This window comes from Prunus persica, chromosome G2 (genome assembly GCF_000346465.2).
Source record: "Prunus persica cultivar Lovell chromosome G2, Prunus_persica_NCBIv2, whole genome shotgun sequence".
NCBI classification, from domain to species: domain Eukaryota; kingdom Viridiplantae; phylum Streptophyta; class Magnoliopsida; order Rosales; family Rosaceae; genus Prunus; species Prunus persica.
The window spans coordinates 26,997,843-27,012,771 of NC_034010.1; the positions used below are offsets into that span (position 1 = coordinate 26,997,843).

Sequence of the window (14,929 nt, forward strand, 5' to 3'; positions counted from 1 at the left end):
TGTACTGCTGTTGGTTTTATGTCAACCCCACCACTACCCTGCTCCCAAAATAAAAATATGTAAATAATCCTAGTAATAATTAACTAGATCAATCATTTCGGAGATATTATAATTAATTTGGATGTTCTTAATGTATCTTAGTAATTAATTTGGATGTGAAAGAAACTACTCTATAAACCATGCCGATAAGTGAATTGTGTTGGTGCTGATTTTTTTGTGTCGTCCTTAAAACCTGCATGCATAAAGCTATAACAATAATCAAATCGATATAGAAGATTTTGGCTCCTCTGCCTGGCTCCTTGCGGTTTTGGGTAGAAGGGTGAGGGTTTGTATTTTGGATTAGGTTGATTTGGTGGGGGTTTCTCTGTGGGCTTCTCTTTTCTGTTAATGGAGCTTGTTTGTGTTATGTATATATAGGTTGATGTATGCTTTGGGTTGTCTTAATACATGGGCTCTGCTTAATCGGTAGTTATTTAGGGTTTGTATGGGAGTGATTTTGTAAAAACTCGTCGGTTCATAAACATTTTATAGTAGAAGAATGTTGAATTTTTTATAAGAAATCTAAGTGATTCCAAATACTTTTATAACCCATAAGCACTTTTAACAATTGATTGTACGGTAGTTTTGCAAATTTTGTCTAATTACAACATCATAAATAATTCCCTTACTAGCTAGGAAACTGAATTTCTTTTGGCATCCATCAATGATGCCCTTGAAATCTGTACACAAAGATGAGGATTCTTAAGTGCAAATGCATCATACTTAGCTGAGAAAACTATGTCGTGCATGTTTTTGACAATGAAGTCCAAGGCATTGTTCTTCAAAGTCAGGCACGAACAAAGATCTGCAACCTCTAAAACATCAAGAGCATTGGCTGTGCTCAGAGACTCGAGCATATGGCGCTCACAAAGCTTCTGTAGGTACGAGATTCCGTATTTATCTGCTGCAAGGAACAAGGAGTACACATGCTTGTTCATCTTTTCTTCATGCAAGTCCCCATTGTACAGGAACTCCAAGAGAGATTCAAGCTCTTCATGGTTCAACTCTGGCAATGTTACGGCGTCGTTTGGTGGAGCTTTGCACCCGTCTGAGTCTAGCATGTTGTTGAAGATTTCCGATCGTATTGCCTACAGTAAATTACAACAACGTAAATAATTAATGGTTCCTCATACAAATATAATTAACTAATTCATCAAATAATTAAGTTAAGACAACATTACTAGAGAGAGAGAGAGAGTCACCAATAAGGCTCTATGTGCAGGTATTGGAGGCCCATTATCACCAGGGTGGAGTTGAATGTCTGTGTGAATTTGATCTCTAAATGCAACAACAAATCCACTTAGGAATTTAATCTTCTCATTGAGTTCCTCTGATGCATCCTTCCTATCATGCACCCATTTTGACACATTCTCCAGAGTCTGCAGCAGAAAAAGAAATTAGCAACACATCACAAAACGATACTATATAGAATTTTGTAGCAACATTTTTCTTTTTGTCTATAAGCTTTGGAAAAACTAAGATAGGATTATGTTGAGGGGTTACAATGAGAGGGTTCAATCCAAAATTCTAATTATAACTATGCACGGGATTAGACGGATGGTTATTAAGGACTTCCTCATTATAACCCCTCATTCTAGGTCTCCGGAGTTGTGACCAAAACAAGAAGGCTCAGAAACAATTTGAGAAAAAATGCCCACAGAGATGTGGATCAATGAGGCCCAGAAAGCAATTTACTGGGTCCAGATATATAGATGCCCATTAGAGACCCAAAATGAAATTATTCTGCACCAGAAAAATTTGCCCATTCAAAAATAAAATACTCTTCAACGATGAAATGAGTGTTGTTGAAGCGAAGGACTCTTCCAACAAAGAATGTGACGTGTTAAGTTTTGTATGATGGCTTAATGTAAAAGTGCTTCCTAGTAATTATGAAATTAAGAGAATGATGAAACACTGAAATTCAAAGTATGCAAAACCCAAGCAATTAAAACGAAGAAAGATGACGAAAGTTGAAACCAGAGCTTGCCTTACACAAATTTGCTTTCTTCTCAGCTGATCCTTGAGCACTTTCAAGCTTGTTTATGAAGGAGATAACGCTACGGGCTCCCTCGTAGCATGTCAAGCATATTGTATTCCTTGGAGGCCTCAATATAGCCGGCATTGAAGTACAAATAGAACAGTCCATATCTGCCTGCCTTAGTCTCCTTAAGCCTGATATCTTTATGTATCAGAAACCTACAGCAAAAGCAAAAGCAAAGGAAGGAGGAGAAGCTGAATGTTTCTTCTTTTGAACGTACTCAATTTCAATCCAAGGCTTTTTCCAAGTTCCCCTGTTTATGCTAGCCAGAGTTTGTTGGACCTCACCATATCCCTAGTTAATTAATTTCAACAGCAACCATGATTGCCTAAAGTAGAATATTGCACTATTTTTTTGTCTTCGAGTGAATTGACCAAACCAACCTTGAAAGGATAATGCATGACCATGATGTAGGTGTTTTGGTTGGATGGTAGAATTGTCAGTTGGGGAATATTGGGAGGTTTTGGTAGGCCACTCCTTTTGAGTGCATTTTAATTTAAGTGCTTAAACAATAATACCATGGGAATTGGCAAGTGAAGGAATCGGAATGTTAGGAAGAAGAAAAGGACTTTCCAACGTTACAAGTACAGCAAATATGTGCAAGGCAATCACGTCCCAGAAACTACAACTCTAAAGCTTCCTCAATTAGTCTTCATTTCTTTGACCCAAAAATGAGCCAGCCTGGCTGCTTTCTATACCACCTCCCAATATGATTGGCCCATTTATGGTTCATGATGCTCACTCGTGTTGTATGTATCTAGTTTCTAGCACAATTGATAAAGGACTTCGGCTTGGATGCATTGAGGAAGGGAAATTCGAATACAGCATCTCGGCTCGATGTAATTACAATTGTATTTTTGTGTTTTACATACAAATTTGTGAGCTAACTAATGTAGTGTTACGAAAGAGGTGAATCCAATTCATTATATGCAATGGGATAAACCAATATTGGTCATTCTTCTTATATATAAATATAAAATAAATCTAGGTTTTAGCTACAAAAAAAACTTTCACTTATGAAAAAAACTAAAACCCTAAATATAATGTGTTAACCCTAAATATAATAAGAAATAAATCCAAATATATGTTAACCCTAAATACAAAGATGTGTTAACCTTAAATACAATAGGAAATAAATCCAAACTACTATAGAAAATAAATCACAATTACAATAGGACTAAATTAATAGATAAGTAACCAAAATTCTAATATAGTAAGCAACCAAAATCCTAACATAGTAAGGAACCAAAAACCTAACTAAACAAAGACTCGCCAATAGTTTACTGATTATAAATAGTACTCCACTCCAAACCCTAACACCAATTAGAATGTTAGGAAGAAGAAAAAGACATTCCATTGATCGTTATAAGTACAGTAATACCATGGGAATTGGAAAGTGAAGGAATCACATTCCATTGATCGTTATAAGTACAGTAAATATGTGCAAGGCAACCAAATCCCAAAAACTACTTCAACTCTAATTACTCTTCATTTCATTGACCCAAAAATGAGCCAGCCTGGCTGCTTTCTACACCGTCTCCCAACATGATTGGGCCAATTATGATTCATGACGTTCATGACATTTCCTGGTGTTGTATGGTCTCTAGCCCAATATTTGATAAAAGGACCTCGGCTCGGATGCATCAAGTAAGGGGGATTCCAATACAAAACTTTGAATCGAATGTACAAAAATCGCTTTTAATTACTTGAGTTATTTGTACAGTTTATGTGTTTACAATCGTATTTTTGTGTTAGGAAAAAGGTGAATCCAATTCACTTGATTGCCCCCCAATACGCATATTGGATATTTACTTGATAAACCAAAATTGGTATTTTTATATATAAATATAATGTATTATACAACAACTAGTAACAGGGGAAAACATAGGAAATAAAGAAACTAAGACGGAACATTTCATTTAGAGACAGCGTAGCTAGAAATAAGAAATGTTCAGATTAACTCCTAATTTATAGAAATGGTCTGATGGAGCTCTGATTGCCTGCCTGGTGGCTGGGCTGGCTGCATGTTAATTTGGAGAAAAGAAAGATTAATTTTCTTTTTGGCGGTCAGCTTCATGCTTCTCATAATAATGGTAGGCTGCTGCGCCAGATAGGACAACCAGTGTCAAGGCCTGTGCATGCATTCTACACACAACAACATATCATAAATTTAGCAAGCACAAAAAATATAGAAAGAGAAAAAATATATTGAAATTAAAGAGCTGCCCTACCTAGCATGTATGAGCCTAAGGCTTGGCTTGAGAGGTTTTCTTGCTTGTGAATAAGCCAGAGATGCTCCAATTCCTGATACCCATACTGCTCCTGTAATTTGTAACACCACCCCATTATTCAAAAATATAACATCGAAAACCATAATCTATTTCACTTTTTATATGCTGCAGTGCACAAAGAGAGAGAGAGAGAGAGAGAGAGAGAGAGAGAGAGAGAAGATTAGATTAGATTAGATTAGATTGCTTGGTGGGTGTACCCACCTATGGCTTTGAGCTTGTGCTCTGCAACCCAAGACTGAATTGCCTCCATTTTGAAAATTTTGATTGCTAGCTAGATGATGATCTTCTTCTTCTCTGAACCAAAAAATTATCAGAAAAACTGAATGAGGAAGGTGGAAGTGGAAAGCTGGGGAGGGGTTGGTATATATAGAGATGAAGGGGGTGAGAGAAAGTAGCCTAGCCTGCAGATTGTATGTTGAAAAGTGTGCTTCTTTTGTTCTTTTTTGTTTGTGGCCCCTGGTTTTTTTTCTCTTTTTCTTGGAACACTGAAAAATGTGAAAAACTATAGGCTTCTTCACCTTACCACTTACCCTAGTTACCCTGGTTTTCGATTCTTCAGTGCATGTCTGCTGTTTGTTTCTGTTTCAGATCTCAGACTATTGGTTTGCTAACACGTGGCAGTCACACTCACAATACTGTAGACACTTGGACTTGCACACATTGGAATAAAATTAGAAAGAAAAAAAAAAATCTATGAGCCATATAGCCTCTCCGTGATGTTCTGTTCTGTAAAGAATCTGAGACTATATATCAGAGAATGGGGGTCATCCTTGGATATACTTGTACTCAATAAAAATACATGAAAAGTCATTAGTAGTACTAGTTTTCAGAATTATTTTCATGTGTTCGTCCTGAATACGATATTTGATATTTTCATGTGCATCGATCACCTCCAATATTTAATTCCACCATGAATTGACAGACAGCACTCTGGCAAGCAAAAGTTTACATCTGCCATTGGCGTGAAAGTTTGAAACTAGAGATAAAAAAAAAATGTGAATTTTGCCTGCCGACAAACCATCAAAGCCATTGGATTTCATGGAGAAAAGTGAAAATCTTGGGGATAAATTAATCTTTTTGAGGATGTATTATTCCCACAACCATTATGCAAAAAGAGGAATTCAGCTTTCACCTAATTCCTGTCTTTTTTGTGACTGCGAAAGTATTGGTGATCAAACTGAGTCCACTTCTTTCGTGGCAATGCATATGGTATCCACGTCTTGAGTAAGAGTGAGAGATTCATGGGCCGAAGGCCCAATGTGAACCCACCTTTTCAGCCCATAACCCGATTCGCTCGTAACTCGAAGTCGAAGAAAAGCGAGGTGAACCGACCCATCCAGATTCCAGAGCACGCTTTCACACCTAAAAACATCGCGATCTCGCTCTCTCTCTCTCTCTCTCTCTCTCTCTCTCTCTCTCTATTCACAAACAGATTTTCCCGCCATTCCAAGCGTAGCTTCTAGCACACACAATTTACAAACAGACTCTTTCTGCTAAACTCGCCGATTTTTACATAAAATAGCCAAACAGGAAGCAAAAGAATGAAGGAAGTGACGAAATAACCAAAAATGGAAGCTGAGCCAGAGCGAAGAAGACTGAGAGTTCGAAAGCCTCTCTCAGATTGCACCAACACCATACCCAATACCAAGACCAGCACCAACACCAACGCCACAGCCACCTCTTCACAATCGTCGTCAGCCTCCACCGCCACACTCAAACGCCTGAATCCCAAGCTCTCCTCGGCCACCAAGACCCTCGTCGCCGCTTTAAACCCTAAGCCCTCTGCTCCGCCGCTCCCAATTCCTTCCACGCCTTCTCGCCCTCCTCCCATTTCGACCTCTTCTTCTGGTAATTTCTCTGCCCCCTTTTGCGTTTCTTCCTTTTCCACTTGGATTGGGCTCCGATTTCTCTTTCTGTTTTGTTATTTTCGATTTGGGAATCTAGGGTTTCTGATTATCTCTCCACGTATTGGAAATTCAGCTCTGAATTAGTGGAAGCCCACAACGATTCAATTAGAATTTGTATATATTGATTTTTACTCGTACCCTGAAGCTGTTTTGAAGGAAAGGGTTCCTTTCGATACTTGAATTGAACTTGATGCGATGCTTAATAAATACAAACTATCAACTTCTGTAAATAAATTTCTTTGGAAAATCTATGTGGTTTGAGACCTTACGGGTAGATTTTGGTTTTTGAGTTTAGGTACCAGTGACTGTGACGGTTTTGAGGCTTGTTCAGTGTACACTCGGAGACAGACTGCACTGAAAAGGAAGAGTAAAGACAAGGAAAACACTGTACCTTTTAGTTGTCCTCCTGCACCAAAGATCCGGAATATATTGTGAGTCTCTAACTGATATGAGTAATGTTCCTATACTGTAGCATTGTATTATAAATCATAATGTATCTGTTAATATACAAGATGGGGGTTAGTTAGTTTGGTTTTCAAATGTAAGTTACCTTGCCATACGGCGCTATTTATCAAACCATATGGGGCGTTGCTTGTATAAGATTATGATAAGATATTGCATCTCAAGTTGTAATCCGATGATAACATATATCACTTGAGTGTTCTTCTGATTTGGAACGTTTCTTTCCCATATTGTGTGAGGTTTTACTAATTCTGTTGTATGTGTTCCTCCCATTTGAAACAGGGGTAAATTAAAGGAAGACGGACATAGCAGTCTATCAAAGGAATCCACGGCTCCTCGCAAAAAGGTTTGTTAAAGTTAATACAGTGACTTTCTGCTGTTTTGGGGAGAAACTGTTAGTTTATATCTGGCTTGGGGCCTGGTTTCTACAATCAATTGGCCAGTGTTTATCTTTTATAAAAATGTTGTGCCTTCATCTCAGTCCAAAACTACATACTGTGCGTTCTTAAGTAGAACTTGTATATACCCCAAAGGCCACAAGGATTTCAAACAACATGTTAGAGTATGTCTATGGAAGGATTGCTTATTTCTCAAATGTGAGGTTGAGTTGTTTGGGCTGTATACTTACAGATAAACTCTCCTCAGTGTGGCAATATCAGCAGCTGAATATGGAATCGACTGTTTTTATCATCTTTACTATTGAATGGTAGTCTGTGTATTCTTTCTCACTTGTTTAAACAATCCTTACAGTTATACTGGACCAAAGTTTGTTCTAGGAGTTTGTTTGTTTGTTCAAACAGCTGAGTTCATGTTTTTTCCTAAAGGGACAATAAGTCCCACTGTACAATAAAGTCTGGGTTTGTAGTTATTCACTTTTTAATTTGTGCGTAATATTTCTGCAGAAGCAGTGTGCGGCACCAGCTGGGAAAGCAGTTTCCATGCATGCCTTGCCACAAGATTTTATTGAAAAGCAGAGAGCGTACTTTGCCGAGATTGATGCATTTGAACTGCCAGAAGAGGAGGTCGATTCAGTTGATTAGAGTAAAAATGGAATACCTGAGCTATGTAGCACATCGTATAGGATACAAGCAAGGCAGACTAAACCGTTTAGTATTCTCTGTATAGTCACAATATAGTGTGCAATTGACTAATTCTGCTGTCACTAACTACCACCGCTGGCCAAGTACATCGATGTAAGTCCTTGTTAGTTGTAATGCTTTGTCTCTCTATGTACAGAGAGAGCTTGAGAAGAAGAAGAAGAAAGGAAGATTGAGCAAGTGAATGAAACGAAGTACTGAGAAAGAGTATAAGGTATACAGAGACAACTTAGAGAGACCAGAGGGAAACCCAGAAGACTGTATTTTGTCATAGATTTTGTAACACGCGGAATTCTGAATCACTCTTTGTTATGAAATCTGAGTTACGCTTAGGTTTTTTTTATAGCCAATAAACGATAAAAAATTTATTCCTCAAAAGAAGCGCAAACATCAGTTTCCAGTGTTGGAAGCAGCCAAATGGGAGGCAAGAAATCCCCTACACAATAACCATAAGCTTTAGAAAAATCTGCTACTAGTCATCTCATACCCATAATTTGCTAAAGACTAATTACAAATCATCTAAACTTAAAGCAGCCCTTGTCGCTTTAGATCATTGTATGTCTTCTTATTGTAAATGTTACCCTCTTCATCTTCATACTCTTCTTCAAGATCCTGGCACCACAAGTTCGCGCCTTGCCGTGCTTGTATCCTCTTCCACAGCTCTTTTGCTTCCTCAATTCACGTGATCTCATTGAAGCTCTTGGTGTTTGGTATGCCAAGGCAACGCATCCCGCGCTGATGACACTTCATTAAAATGCATCTCAAAAGCTCTACGCCCAAAGTAACTGGAATCCCCACATATCTCACGCTTGAATTCCTGACCCAAGACCATGAAGCTTATAAATCCAGTAAGATATTGTCTTCCCATCCGGACCCATTGGCAATTTGAGTGGGTTGTGAATCTGCTGCTCATTCTCCTCGTCATGACTTTTGGTTTCGATTTCTTCCTGCTCTTCACTTCTGCTTTGATTTCGTCATATGTCAAAGCCTGTTTCTTCACAATGTTGTCTTTCGTTCGTTCAACAGCTTCCTTCAGTAAGCCGCATAGTTTTTTCACTTTGCCCTCCAATAAAGCAATCTCTTTTAAATTGATCACAACCTGTTTTTCTGAACCTCCTCCCGAACCTTTGGCAAAATGTTTCCTCTCCAACTTTGCCAGAGGTGTGTCCTTTGTAAGGAAAAGCCTCTCTGCACGCTCCCAAACCGTACCGCCTGTCTTGAGTCCTAATGAAGCTAGTGCCTCCTTCAGCTTTTCAGGTCCCACTTCCATCACTTCTTCCACCCTGCTATAACAATCAAGATCGATCAGAGTAAGCTGATCTTGTTGAAGAAGATGTCCGCTTTCTTGGTCTTCAAATTCAGTTTCTTCAACCTTTGAAAATATTGCATCAAGATCTTGCAAGGGCTCTGTCCGCTGGAAAAAATATATGAGATAAGCAACAAGATTCTGCAAGTATTCCTTGTACTGCCTTAACAACTTGAGCTTGCGAGGAATGTTTTGTGATTGTGGTTGTGAAAAAACATCAAGGTAAGCAGAATATTCGATAGGTTGTCCAAATTTAGAGTTGATATACTGGTTGTACAATTCATGCAAGTCGACGTACCGTCCAAAAGCTTCCTCTCCACTGAACTCAGCCATAATCTTAAGCAACAGTGCATCTTCTTCTTCGTCTTCTTCCTCATTAGCAGCGTCAAAAACACCCCATGCAGCCGCTGGATGCTTCCGATAATATTCACGGATCTCTCTCAATCTGTCATAAAATGCACTGAAAAAAACGTTGGTGCCGGCGGCAGTCTCAGCCTGGCCTCCAATGGCCGCAATCTCCTCCTTCCTCGCATTATCTTTATCTTCATACATATCAATGAGTTTTTTGGTGGTGGAGGAGATGTTATCGATCATGTCGCGGACACGGTGGCCCTGGCACAAGCGCTTCTTGTTGGAAAGCTTCTCCTTCTGCAACTCCTTCACTATCACCAGGTTTTTTGTTGCAATAAAACGGTTCCTCACTTATTTTGCTTCTGATTTCCTCAAACTCTTCTTCTGAATTAATCACCCTCCATTTATGGCATTCGTCACACTGCGCAGCATATAGATCAATTGAACTTGTCCCTGTCTGTGGTTTCTGTCAAGAGAATCCAAATGGATTTAGCACATTCAAAGATTTAGCCATCAAAATCAGAACCAAATTCAAACCCAACAATAATTTGCAACTACTCATGCAGATTAAAGTCAAAATCCTATAAGAATCATACGCACCAGATTGCATACAATTATATGAAGAAGAACAATATAGAAAGAAAGGGCAAAATTTGTTCATTCAATTCACCCCAACTCCACTTTAATGCTACGCTAAGCCTCCCCGGTATGAGCATGTAATCCATCTCATTGTGGGATAATCATAGTCACTCCATACTTAACTTGTTAAAAATCTCTCTAAGCTAATTATTTTCAGCAACATTTGCGGAGTGAAAACAGCATCTTATATGTCATTAAAGTCATCAAGAAGCACATTTAACACACGAAATTATTAACATGCTTTGAAAAAATCAAAATTTATTTTTAACTGAATCTAATGTTGTATTGTACAATCCCTCTTTGCTAATTATGATTAAGGTGTATATCAAAGAAAAATTAATTTGAATTGGGTCAAAGAGCAGTAAATCCCCTGCTACTTATCCTAGACAATGAAAACGCATGAATGTACCAAAAGGGGCATCATATTGCTGATCACTTGCCAATAAACTCAATCTAAACTTAGGCTTTACAATTTTATTTTCACTAAATGCTATCATGGTGAAGGCTTTCCAGATTTACTTGTCAACGCAAAATTAATTTGAATTGGATCAAAGAGCAGCAAATCAAATCCTCTGGCACTTATCCTTGATTGAAACACTGGAAACCCAATTTCCATTAAGCTTTTTCTGTTCCTGGAAAATTATCTCTCTCTTTCCTTCCTGCCAAACAGCCGGAGGAGGAGGATAATCAGCATATATGCTCAATGCGGATCTACTACAATTAGTGTGCAAATCCAAGCCATCCATTAAAGTGAAGTCAAGTGGGGGTATTGACTGAATGGTTGAGATTAGTGCAACTCAAGAATTGAAGTTGAATTAAATTAAACAGGTAGGAGGGAAATTGGGCCAAGACGGCAAGTGCAAAGCAGGACCAGTTTTTATTTGGCTATGTGGTTTCCTTATATGTAAAACCATCACGCCAAAACCCAAGAGTGAGTCAGTGAGGCGCAAACACAGCAGCAGGCAGGCACTGAAGAAGCTTCACGCTTTGGTCTCTCGTGGCAGAATGGGAGCCATTGCACCCACAGCACCAAGTTATTTCCTACTGTTTTCTACGAAAATATTGTGCAGAAATGGAACGCTTAGCATGACCTCATATATCTCGCTTCTCCATCACAAATTTCTCTTTGCTAAGGACAAACCACAACAAAACAATTGATTGAGCACTTCAAAGCACATCTGCTTTCCTGATACAGATTAACTTGATCTGCTCCAGTGCCTAGGCTAATACAGGCAGCCCAAATAGTTTGAATAAGACCCCCAGCACACATAACGGTGCCACAATGGTAGCGTGTGCTGAAACCCTCACTTTCCACTTTTAAAACTTTGGTCCCGTCGTTTCAAGTTGGTCAATTTAGTTGTGGAGGGGCAGTTCAGTCCACAAATAGCAAAGTCTGCGCGCTTAGGTCTGCGTTTAACGGCAGTCGGCCTAGTATACGGGCCATGCATGCAGTGCAGGGCATCTAACAAGATTTTCAAGCTCTGCATCTTCAATAATGATTGTCCAGGAAGATAGTATACTTGTCTGCAAGTTGTCTTTTTCGGATGGTGATTGTGTTATGGAGGGTAGGGAATTCATCATTTTAGTATGTTGTTGTAGGGCCTCCCTCTGATGACATTGGCAAGTTATTGCTCACTGTAACTGGTTCTGCCATGAACGCATGTTTTTTTTCTTGAGAGAATTGCCTGCTTGGTTGGCACTGGCAGAAACTGACTGAAATAGATTGGGTTCAACGTCAGTTTGCTTATTTCAAGTGTTATAGTTGCTTTTCTCTGTCAAGAAAGAAATGCACCACGTGTTTTTCTTCCCTAGACTAGTGCAAGGAAATAAATGCAGAAATTATTCATGAACAATGGCTTTCGGGTGGGCGGGCATGATTTCCTATGAGGAAGTTTTTCAAGGAGTTTAGGCAAGGAATTAGCATCAGGAAGCTATAAGAATATATTATTTTCTGCTGAGGTTTTTGATGATCAGGCAGAGTTCGAAAAATCGGCCTAGGCGGGGACTAGGCGCTAGGCGGCCGCCTAGGCGGCCTAGGCGGTCTGGGCGATCTGGGAGATTCTGACCCAGAAAAAAAATGCCATTTTGGAATCTCCAAGGTCAGGGACGAGATGATGATGGTGGCTCAGATTTTGGGGTGGCGAGATGAGGATTGAAGAAGATGAGAGGTCGCAGGGAGGGGCTGGAGACGACTCATGTTAGACTTGGGCCTGGGCTTCTGTTGATGGGAAAAACAGAAGAAGAGATGGGCTTTCAATTGGGCCTCGTATTAAAACACCAATAAAACCAAATGCCCTATTTAGATATATTTTTTTGATTAGGATTGGGCCTCGGAAAGTAAAACATTAAATAGATTTTCCATTATAAAATCGCTAAAGCAACCACTAATAAGTAACAAATAACAAATAAATATTATACAAATATTTCTCCAATATATAACATCTCCAATAAATATATATGGGGATCCGTGGCACCGTATTTTTGACACAAGTTTTGACACAATTTTTGAGTCATTAGATTACTCCACTTTTAATGGTTGAGATTAAACCTAACATGGCAAATAGTTTTAGGATTTAAATGAGAAGAACAGTCGTGATGATGAGTTTGAGCGTGAAAGTAATGGATACAGTGAAGAGGCTGAAGCCAGACAAGGCCAAGATGACGTATGTTGCAAATGACGAATTAATGGGTAAATTATGATGACGAATACAATTATAATGAAGAATGCAATTTTGAAGAATTATGACTCAAATAGTCAACTCAATTTTCTTGATTTAGATTACTTTTTCATGAATCAGTTATATATTTTTTCATGAATTAGTTGTATCATTTTACGATCTATAGGTTAAGCAATTGAATCTTGTGGTTTCTGACAACTTTTTCGAATTGGTATTAGTCTGAGGAGAGATGCTATTGAGTATTGTTTGCATGTGAAACTCTTTGAACTATAACCATGAGCAAAATTTGTAAATGGGAACACTGAATTGTTGGTTCAGAGAGAAGCACCAGTTGACAACAATGTTTCCCCAATTTTCTTCTTCCTAAATTCAACATTGACAACACCAAAAGGCTTCTGAATATTCCATACAAGTATGAGGAAAATTTCAATTGATAATTGATTTACATCTTAAACTGTGAATTTATATCGTTCAGTTAAAAGAAATTTTATTCAATGTTGAGAAATCTTTACATAGAACACAGATTGAATTGTGTCCTAGTTCCAACTTCCAAGCTTCAGAGTTTGCTAGCAAGAGCAAGATACTTGGTATGACAACCCTAAGCTATAATTTTTCATGTCTTCTTCTTCCTTAACTCAACATTGGCAACACCAACAACCTTCCCAACTCGTAAAGCCTTGGCCTCAACTTCAACCTCCTCACCAGGGTAAGCAGAATTCAAGTATGAAACGTTGATCTCCACTGAAACTCCGGAGCTGGGAAGAAAAAAAGAATCATTCAAGGGCCAAGTTAAACTTTAACCTATGTTTTCATTCGAATCAAACCAGCTTCTTAATTTAAAAAAAAAAAAACCTAAATCTTAATGCAATATTAAATATAATGGAGTAGACTATCATACTGATTTTAAAAAATAATTCTTATCGTCATATTTTGACATCTCAAATTCAAGCATCTGATTCAATCAAAGAGCTGAGAACATGAGAGATCAATATAGACAGATAGAAAACGGATTAAAGATAATCTAGTAGCGTGAATTGGGTTGAGGCAAGGCCAGCTTGAAAGGTTGTAAAAGGAGAGGAAGCAGAGCCGACAAGAAAGAGTCACACAATCTACGGAGCAAGCAATAAATTTTGAGTTTCCTACCAGAAGCATAGCATATTAAGTCTCTCGTATAATCTATTAAGATATTATCAACTCTTGAAAAGCTTACCTCCTCAATGCTGCCGACAAGAAAGAGTCACACAATCTACGGAGCAAGCAATAAATTTTGAGTTTCCTACCAGAAGCATAGCATATTAAGTCTCTCGTATAATCTATTAAGATATTACCAACTCTTGAAAAGCTTACCTCCTCAATGCTGCCATCCTCTGTCATAGTGTTGAGAGAAAGTATAGCTTTAGTCAGCATATCTTCTAAATCATCTATGTAGAGAGAGAGATATATATATATATATATATATATATATATAGAGAGAGAGAGAGAGAGAGCAAGCAGTCAGAGAGCTGGCATATATATGCTTCTCTCTCTCTCTCCCGCTCCCAATCTCTCTTCTCTCTCCATTGATGCCTTTTTTAAAAAGGATATAACCAAGAAGAGAGATTACGTTTCCAAGAAATAAGGGAAGAGAAAGAAAATAATTTTATTTTATTTTTATGAGAGAAAATAAAATTAATGATTATTTATTTAAAACATTAAAACTATTTGCCATGTTAGGTTTAATCTCAACCATTAAAAGTAGAGTAATCTAATTACCCAAAAATTGTGTCAAAACTTATGTAAAAAATATGGTGCCACAGATCCGCCCCATATATATATATATATATATATATATATATAAATAAACATTTCTCCAAAAAATGTGTACATATTTCTCATGAATAATGCAACTCTTACCACATTCTCATACCTAAGGAACTAGGATGCTACTTAACTAACTTGTATATCTTGCAGCCAAGGGCTTCGTCGCAGTGGAAGCTGCCATTATGAGTGCCAACTCACTTAGCTGAAGTAGCGGTTGCCATGAGAGAGCGAGAGAGGTGAAGGCGCAGGTGATGTGGTGGTGGCTCGGGAAGACGAATGGTAGCATGTGCTTAGACCCTCACTTTCCACTTTTAACACTTT

At 38.3% G+C, this 14,929-nt stretch overlaps 2 protein-coding genes and 1 pseudogene across 2 annotated transcripts; 1 reads left to right on the top strand and 2 right to left on the bottom strand.

Annotated features, from left to right (window-relative positions):
- LOC18785111 (BTB/POZ domain-containing protein At3g56230) lies at window positions 567–2,357 on the bottom strand. The gene is made up of 3 exons (XM_020556332.1): window positions 2,027–2,357; window positions 1,242–1,418; window positions 567–1,127 (listed from the first exon to the last, which is right to left on the bottom strand). The coding sequence occupies exons 1-3, from the start codon at window positions 2,183–2,185 to the stop codon at window positions 672–674; spliced, it is 792 nt and encodes a 263-aa protein (XP_020411921.1). The 5' UTR covers window positions 2,186–2,357; the 3' UTR covers window positions 567–671.
- On the top strand, window positions 5,630–8,171 carry LOC18787246. The gene is made up of 4 exons (XM_007220893.2): window positions 5,630–6,216; window positions 6,571–6,706; window positions 7,020–7,083; window positions 7,640–8,171. The coding sequence occupies exons 1-4, from the start codon at window positions 5,937–5,939 to the stop codon at window positions 7,775–7,777; spliced, it is 618 nt and encodes a 205-aa protein (XP_007220955.1). The 5' UTR covers window positions 5,630–5,936; the 3' UTR covers window positions 7,778–8,171.
- LOC18787568 lies at window positions 8,338–14,172 on the bottom strand (annotated as a pseudogene).

Excerpts from the sequence above, each read along its gene's own strand:
- LOC18785111 (XM_020556332.1), bottom strand. The coding sequence starts at position 2,185 with ATGGACTGTTCTATTTGTACTTCAATGCCGGCTATATTGAGGCCTCCA. Across the intron at positions 1,419-2,026 it reads AGAAAGCAAATTTGTGTAAG|ACTCTGGAGAATGTGTCAAA; the intron begins GCAAGCTCTGGT and ends TTTCTGCTGCAG. Across the intron at positions 1,128-1,241 it reads CTGCACATAGAGCCTTATTG|GCAATACGATCGGAAATCTT; the intron begins GTGACTCTCTCT and ends AATTTACTGTAG.
- LOC18787246 (XM_007220893.2), top strand. The coding sequence starts at position 5,937 with ATGGAAGCTGAGCCAGAGCGAAGAAGACTGAGAGTTCGAAAGCCTCTC. Across the intron at positions 6,217-6,570 it reads CATTTCGACCTCTTCTTCTG|GTACCAGTGACTGTGACGGT; the intron begins GTAATTTCTCTG and ends TTTTGAGTTTAG. Across the intron at positions 7,084-7,639 it reads CCACGGCTCCTCGCAAAAAG|AAGCAGTGTGCGGCACCAGC; the intron begins GTTTGTTAAAGT and ends ATATTTCTGCAG.